Source organism: Scomber scombrus, chromosome 20, assembly GCF_963691925.1.
Source record: "Scomber scombrus chromosome 20, fScoSco1.1, whole genome shotgun sequence".
Taxonomy (NCBI): domain Eukaryota; kingdom Metazoa; phylum Chordata; class Actinopteri; order Scombriformes; family Scombridae; genus Scomber; species Scomber scombrus.
Genome location: NC_084989.1, coordinates 13,642,243 through 13,650,553, shown reverse-complemented (window position 1 = coordinate 13,650,553; position 8,311 = coordinate 13,642,243). Strand labels below are relative to the sequence as shown.

General features: G+C 38.9%; 1 protein-coding gene across 2 annotated transcripts; it reads left to right on the top strand.

Annotated features, from left to right (window-relative positions):
* The first annotated feature begins 5,333 nt into the window (after positions 1 to 5,333).
* On the top strand, positions 5,334 to 6,700 carry rrs1 (ribosome biogenesis regulator 1 homolog). Of its 2 annotated transcripts, XM_062441634.1 has the most exons (2): positions 5,334 to 6,342; positions 6,400 to 6,700. In XM_062441634.1, the coding sequence occupies exons 1-2, from the start codon at positions 5,349 to 5,351 to the stop codon at positions 6,447 to 6,449; spliced, it is 1,044 nt and encodes a 347-aa protein (XP_062297618.1). In that variant the 5' UTR covers positions 5,334 to 5,348; the 3' UTR covers positions 6,450 to 6,700. The 2 variants fall into 2 exon arrangements, with proteins under 2 accessions (XP_062297618.1, XP_062297617.1); XM_062441633.1 differs by having other exon boundaries at positions 5,334 to 6,700.
* The last annotated feature ends 1,611 nt before the right edge of the window (positions 6,701 to 8,311 follow it).

The window sequence follows — 8,311 nt, the reverse complement described above, 5'->3', positions numbered from 1 at the left end:
CTGTTTGTCCCAAAATGTGTAAATGTTCCTTTAAGCTCAGACATTCGCTATGATTGCTGTATGCACTTTTGGATTTGAATAAATATAATTTTGATTAAATGGAAATAACCTGCAGGGATGCTGTAGGTACTTCCTAAATCCTGACCAAAATATATAGCTACAGAAAAAGAACCAGCTCTTAATAACAGAGAAAAAAAGATGTGTCAATCAACTACTTATCATTTCATCACATTTCATCATTTCTCACAAAGTTGTAAGCCAACTTTGTGGAGGCTCTGGCTCAACGGAGTACAAGGTGTATCCGATGATGTCACTGCTATAAGCCCCCACCATGCTGCTGAATACCAAACTGAGGGCTGACCTCTGTAAATTGCCATGACACCAGGTGCTAACCAGCTCTTTCTGCTTCCAACATCCAGCATGGAGCCACTGCAGCACATACACATACGTCATGCACTTGCTTGCATGATTTTTTACCACACACACTCACACATAGACACACACACAAACAGTGGAATGATATCTCAAGGACTCTCCCCAACATACCGTGCTGATTCTAGGAAGCAGGCCAGGTTTTGGGGAGCAGCTGAACTGTTTCACTCACGTCAGCTGGACGTAGAGGGTGCGTGTACTTCCGGGAGGCTGCATCTGTGTTTCCTGCTCAACTGCAAACAGCACACCCAGTGTGACCTGGCTCCAGAGAGACAGGTAATACCTATTGCCTCCCTTTGTCATGTATTAAGAGGTTTTAAATGAACACAGGAGATGCAGCAAAGTGGCTGGTGATTCTGTGCAAGCCCTTGTTGATTTCACTTTCCCCTGTGTGAAAACAGATGATGCAGTTTATCTTCTGGCTTGTCCTTCTCAGAGCGTGAGATCCCACGCAGAGCAGGCGGTAGTTTGGAAGCAGCATGCACCTGTGAGGCATTGTGCTGGGCCAAATGGTGTTTCTGTCCCAACCAAAGCAGATCAATAAAGCCTCTGACCTCAACTGTCAGCCAACTAAACTCTGTTCGCCAGGGGACGCTCATTTCCCTCTCAAAGTGGAATCAGGAAGTGGCGAATGTAATCTACAGAAGTGCCTAAGCCTATCAGCTAACAGCTCCGTCATGTGGGTTTTTTGTTTTGCATGAGCAGCTCAGAGTTAACTTGGATGGACCATCCCTTTTATTGATTCTTTTCTGAAAAATCATGTCACGTGAAGCTGTTACCCATGATATTTATCACAGTGATGGATCTGTGGGTTCACTGTATGTTCAGAGAATATTTTTAGGCCTCCTATATGCCTCTGTGAAACGTGGGAAGCCTGAAATTCAGTCTTTTTTTCTCTGTAGTAAAGTAGACTTTCTCTTACAGTTTGTTGTAAAGCAGAAAAATACAGTGTGATATTACTTGAAGATCTGAATGATGTTCCACTCAAACTTTTAAAAATATCTTCCAGAAGGTAGGTCAAAGAAATATGTAATAATACAACCTCTATAAATACAAAAGTAAACTGTCAGCAACTAATCATGTCTGATTTATGCCAGGATGGTGGTGATGAGATTTTTTTTACTCTTCTTTTCTGTATCTGGCCCTTTGGCGTTCTCACCTCTTCTTTCACGCTAACAGGTCGACTTTTGGATGGAGAAGGAAGTTTAAAGCCTATGGCAATTTTTTTTTTTGCATGAATGAATGTGTTTCCTCTCTCCTATGATTCATGAATCGTGGTGGCCACCAGTCAGTAGGTATTTAAAGAAGAGACGGAAACAGTAAAGCACGCGCATCCACACGTGATCAACCTCTGTGAACAAACGCAGAGTGCAGATACGGTCATAACACATGAAGGAAAAAAAGCAGTGTTGAAATAAATTGGACAAATACAATATTTTTTGTGTACATGTGCATGCACTCTATAAATAGGGCTACGACATGTGGCATGAATGGTGCTTGTAGTGCTTTAAATTATGCAAAGCGCTGATCCTGTTAGAGTTATGGGGTTTACCTGCTTAGTCAACCATTCACAGATTGCATTCATTCATAAAAATATACAAATGTGAATATGTTTTTCATACATTGTCAGCATCTTTTTACATTGTAGATAGATGAAGTTTGGCTTCATTTTGTATTTCTGAGGTCTTCATTTCTTGTGTAGTGAAAGAAACATTCATAGAATTGTTTCTCTTGCATGTTCCAACTGTGTTGAAGAGATGTCACACAAAGAGTACATGCAAGTACTGAGAGGACATTGCCTGTTGCAGATGCAGATGAATTATCAGCATCATGAAAAAGGCAAGTGAGGATAGAAACTGAATAATACATTTTTCAGTCAGTCCAGAATAAAAGAAATAAGACTGGAATCGGAGGTGCAAATTGCAGAGAGATAAAGAGATATTTAATGTTTCTGGTTAGATTACTCTGTACATTGGCTTTACTGTAAACATCACATATGAGTCAGTGAGGTTACAACCACCCTGCAAGTCCAAAATATCAATCTTTCAGAAACCCAGGGGAAAAAACTTACATTTAGCATTTCTGAGACTATCTGCTATGTTGCAAGACAGTTTAATTATCACCAAGAGTTAGAGAATCCATTTAATTCGCCCTTTTGGCTAAAAGTGACACATAACAAAAACTGAGACCTGCAAGGGTTTCACATGAAAGCAGCCATATGTTATGGAGAAACCTTTTTCTAAAGCTCATCCTTTAAGCACATTTAAGCACTGAAGAGACACTGAAAGTGGGGATGACTTTTCTTCATGGCCAGCAGCTCATAAAGGCCTGTGCTGTCTATAAAAGAAGTAATCCTGGAAAAGTAATCCTGTTTGGCTGAATTCACCCCGGATCAAATGTCAGCAAAAAAAAAAAAAAAAAAGCCTGATGACGGTGGATGACACAGGCAGGCGATATAGAAGCTAACTACTGGACTATGTTTAAATTGGGTGGCTTTAGACACTATACATCCACACGTCACAGAAGACCTTATAGCCTTCTCTAAATCACAAATGGGACTCTGGGCCACTAATTACGCATTTCCTCCTCACATCTCCAAACACAGCATCACTTGTGACCTTATCTCTGCGCCAGCCAGAGTGTTAGTATTCACATGGCAAGTCTGGCGATGAATGTAATTACTGGAGCCCAAAATAATAACACCACCATCTTTGAACAACCAGCAGCCAGTCAATTGAAATAGGACCCCCCCTCCTCCTCCTCCTTCACCGCTTCATCCTTCTCCTCCTCTAAATTAGTGGAGACAGGGACAAAAATAGAGTTATTATGGTGCTGAATCTATGGCAGAAACACATACAGAATAGATGATAGCGACGGGGATATTAATACTTCAGTGAATTTAATCTCTCGTGAAAACATTTAAAGTAATCCTATTATAAAGTTTATCACAACTCCAGAAGTTTAAAATGATGTGCAGCGTAAGAGTCACAGCACAGAAACTCAGAATAAATAAATAAATAGAGTAAAATCCAAAATATCTATGCAAAAAATGTGCATTTTAATTTTAATTTTGAACTCCTACATATCAAATTACATATTCACCTATGTGTTTCCATTCATCTGGATTGACTAAACTTTTATTTTCATTTCTCATTGTGTCCTCGTACTTTAATGTTTTGTCACTGATGTAAGTTTTGTATTTTCATAGAATGATCTTTGAGTTTAATATCTTTTAGTTTCTATGTTCAGTTGTCTAAAGAAAGATGATCAACACTAAAACACCAACCACTGAGCATTAAAAACAGACAGTCTGTGTGTAAATTAAAAAAGAAATACATATTGATGTAGTAATACAACATTTGTTTTTCAATTTGAAGAAAGATAAGAATAGATTTATAATAATATAATGACGTTAAATAAATTATGTTTATATAAATGTATTGTTCTGCCACAAAGCAATGCAATACAAGAAAGGAGGGCTTCTGTTCAGCTTTACTTCTTCTACCTATGTGTGTATATAAGATGATAAACAATACATATATGTTGAAATAAAAAGGTTACTTTTCTTTAAATCTAATAATAATAGTAATAATAATAGCAAAAAGTAAAAATACCATGTGTTTATGTAAACAGTATATTATGTTCCCCCATTATATCCATAAAACTTGTATATTTGCAGTTTATTTCAGAGTGTATAATTATCAGATGTATTTTTTTTAAAACCTGATTTAAAAATGTGTAAAGCAAAAGTAAATTATTTATTAACTTTTTAAAGATGTATTATTTATTATATTACATAACTACTATATTACTTTATCTTTTTTTTTTTACTTAAACTTGTATTGAACATTTTCAATAACACACCACAATACCACCATAAACAATGAACTAAAAAAAAAAAGAACAAAAACAACAACAAAGAAAACATCAATCTACACACCAGCAGATACCAATATACATCAAGCACACACACAAACATTTTTTTAAAAACTGATGCAATCAGAGCAATCCCAGTGATCATAAGATGTTGCATATATTCCTGGAACCAAAACCCTGCAGCCCCCCTGCATACTTTATCTTTTTTATCTGTCTATACGCCGGGTCTCTCACTTTATTTACCTGATGATATGAAATTGCCAAAATCTAAAGAAAAAATATCAGCCTATTGTATTGATCTTCAATGGGGGGGAAAAGATAAAACAAAACTGAAGCATTTACTTTTACTCAGTGGCTAAAACGGATTTCATGCTGCCTGTTCATGGAGTGTGCTGCAAAAGGCCTCTTACAAACATTCTTAGTAATAGGGGAACCTAGTATATACTATTTGGAGACTAAGTTACTCTACCAACGTTATATTTTTTGATGAACTGATTAAGAAATGTTTATGTATGACAGCATGCTGAACTAATGAACTATATACAGTATATATAAATATATATCATTTATATAATTTTTCTTGTTTGCTTTGTTTTAGTTTGTATGTATTTACTGTATGTGTAATAATATAAAAGCCAATAAAAAATATATAAGGACAGAGAAGATTGAAGCTTTATTCAAGTATTAATTTTATATTTCTATAAATAAGTTACTTTAACTTGGTAATTCATTGTTTAATTTTATCTGCAGTATCTAGAAGAAAAAAAGAAAGAAATGAAACAATGTCGCCCTCTTGTGACATAAAATGGACATTTCCCGCGTTAACAGTGGTACAGTTTGGCGACGTCATGACCCGCCTCAGTCTTCCTCTGATTGGCTGATCCTGACATTCTAACCCTAACAGGCAGCCAGTACTAGCCAATCACAAGCATCGTAGATGGGTCATGACTTCTCCATCCTAGGGAAAAAAATATTCTTGACCCGGATATGATTACTTGTGTTTTTCCGTTTGAGCACACGTGGGGGAGCGGTCTTTTAACATGGCTGCGTACAGCGTTGAGTCGCTGTTGGCCAAAGTTGAGCAAGATGAGGCAGAAAAGCTGAAAAGCATCACCGTCCAGAAGGAGCTAGACCTGGAGTTTGACATCGGGAACCTGCTGGCTTGTGACAAAAATCGCATCGAGTCGCGGGACTTCAAGGAGCAGAAAGAGGACTTCCTCCGCTCGTTAGCACGCGACAACGCTCAGCTCCTGGTTAATGAAATATGGAAACTGCCCACAGAGAGGGTCGAGGAGGCGATCGTGGCCAAACTCCCTGACCCGGCGACCCCGCTGCCCAGAGAGAAACCTCCACCGAAGCCCAAACCTCCGACAAAATGGGAAGAGTTCGCCAAGCTGAAGGGCATCCAGAAGAAGAAGAAGACCAACTTGGTTTGGGATGAGACGGCGAAGGATTGGAGGCGCCGCTGGGGCTACAAGAGAGCCAAAGATGACACCAAGGAGTGGATGATCGAGGTGCCGGAGACCGCAGACCCCAATGAGGACCAGTTCGCCAAACGCACCAAAGCCAAGAATGAGAGAGTTGCCAAGAATGAGTTCAATCGGCTGAAGAACATCGCCAGGGCGCAGAAGATCCGGGTGCCAGGTGTGGGGCTCACCCCCGTGGCGCAGCAGTCCAAAGACGACCTGTCCAGAGCCGTGAGTGTGGCCCGGACCTCCACAGCCTCCGTCGGGAAGTTCCAGGACCGCCTGCCCAAAGAGAAACCTCCAAAGAACATGGGCAAGAAGAGGAAGTTTGAGCCGCTCATCGGTAACTTTTCCAGCGAGAAGCAGAAGCAGCTGGAGCTTCTGAAAATCCTGGACAGCAAGAAGCCCAAGCTGGACATCACCAAAGCTGTCAACAAGCAGATGAGAGAGGAGGACAGGGAGGAGGCAGCGGCCAAGTACAAGAAGATGGGAGCAGGGAAGAGAGGACGCAAAGGAAACATGCCAGGAAAAGGCAAAGGAAAGGGTCCCAGAGGCAAAGCAGGTGGAGGTGGAGGAGGGAAAGGAGGGAAACCAGGTGGAGGTGGAGGATGGAAAGGAGGGAAAGCAGGTGGAGGTGGAGGAGGGAAGAAGGGAGGCAGACCTGGGAAGCACTGATGACTGGAGCTTCCTGTATCCTGCTGCCTCTTGTTTGTGCCTTGGCTTCAATGCACTGAACTGCGCATACATGATGCAATATGAAATGACTGTAAAGGCTGAGAAGCTGTGTGTCCTCTCCAAATGCATCTTTTAAGTGTCACAAACTGTGTAAATACTGGCTAAATGTCATGTTTGATACGTGTTATATTAATGGAAAACACTTGGATAAAGAAGTATACTTAAGCTACAATTAAAGTCGGATAATTGTTTCCTTTCTGTTTTTATTTGAATGCACTTTTATATAGTCACCACAAGGGTGAGATATCTCTTTCACTGTTGATATTTTGGCTTGTCACCACAGGATAAGCACATATGTAACTAATAGCATTAATTAAGACTGAATCCAATCCACTTACAGTTTTTCACTAATGCTCTGCTCCAGTTTTCTAAACCTTTTCAATGTGCAAACAACTCTCCACAAAATACTTACTTCTAGTTTTAATGCATCACACAGCTACCGTTTGCATTACGTTTATAAGGCTGTCACAGCATTGTGTTCAATACAGGATTTTTGCAAATAGCAGTCATGAGATCAAAGGTTACACGAGTAGAAAAAAGTGCACTTAGATACACAATGAGTATTTAAAATAAGTAGAGAAAATAGTCGTTATGGTTAATATGATTATTATTTGTGAGTTTACTGCAATCGTCCAAAATACAATGGATAAAACTAAATCTGTGACATTTTGACAGTAAAAAGGATGTAGAAATGTGGTTTAGTTGTGGTAAAATGGTCAAAATACAGATTTATGCCTGAAAACTTTCTAGTGATAAATATAAACTGCTAATATTAGTTGGCTGTACTGTCAGGATTGAATTTGCAGTTTTATGCTTGCTCTCAGTTTGTCAGCACAGAATTTTGTGTTTAAATCTTAAGAATTTAAGTCAATATTGGCTCTTTGCATTAAGAGTTCTGCATATTGAAACTAAAAATTGACTCAAAGCAAAAATACTGTAAATGTCCCTGTTAACCTTTCTGGAGCTCCTAAATGTTTTTGCAGTATACCTGCTGTGATATGAAAAAGTATGCTGTTTAAAAAAAAAAAAAAAAGAAAAGTTGCTTAAATCAACTGCAACAACTAAGATTGTATGTAATTCCAAATTTTCCTGCATCAATATACAGTATATCATTGAAATAGCAGTTCAGCAAATTTTCACGGATAACGTAAACTGAGACTAGCAGTCTGTTATTGACTAATCTGAGAGTCCTAAATCACACAGATGCCAAAATAACAATAATTACATATTGACAAGTTGTCAACTTCAAGTCCTGACTTGCTGTAAATATGTTTACTACTTGTCAACTCCACTATCGATGGCGATGGTTAATGTAACTGTTTTCTCCATTAATGTCCAAACTAAACTATCCATGCACAATATATTTTCTCTATAGTTTTTAATAACTGCCCTAATTTGTCTTAAGAGATAATAGCTGGAACATGGAGCTGCTCAGTGCTTGCGTATTTTCTTCGAACTAGTAAGTAAACATCTCATCAGCTCACTTTTTCTAAGCAGCTTAGCTTTTCTGTTATGTAAAGGCTTTGCTTCGGCCTTGGTGTCTATACTGGAGGCATCACACTGAATTAGGAGCAGTGAGAGGAGTTGCAGATGGATCAGAAAGCCCATTTTTTGAACCTTTGGTACATTTATGCACATTGAAAAGCTGCTAATAACAAAACAAGAAAAAAAAGCTGATGGTGTTTGGGTCTATGCACCAATGTAATTTTGTGTGCTGCCTGTTTTGAAAGAAGAGTCTTTTTCCAGATCCAGAGAGGATGCAGCACAGTTGTGTTATGAAGGACTTCTGAGGCCAAAGATAA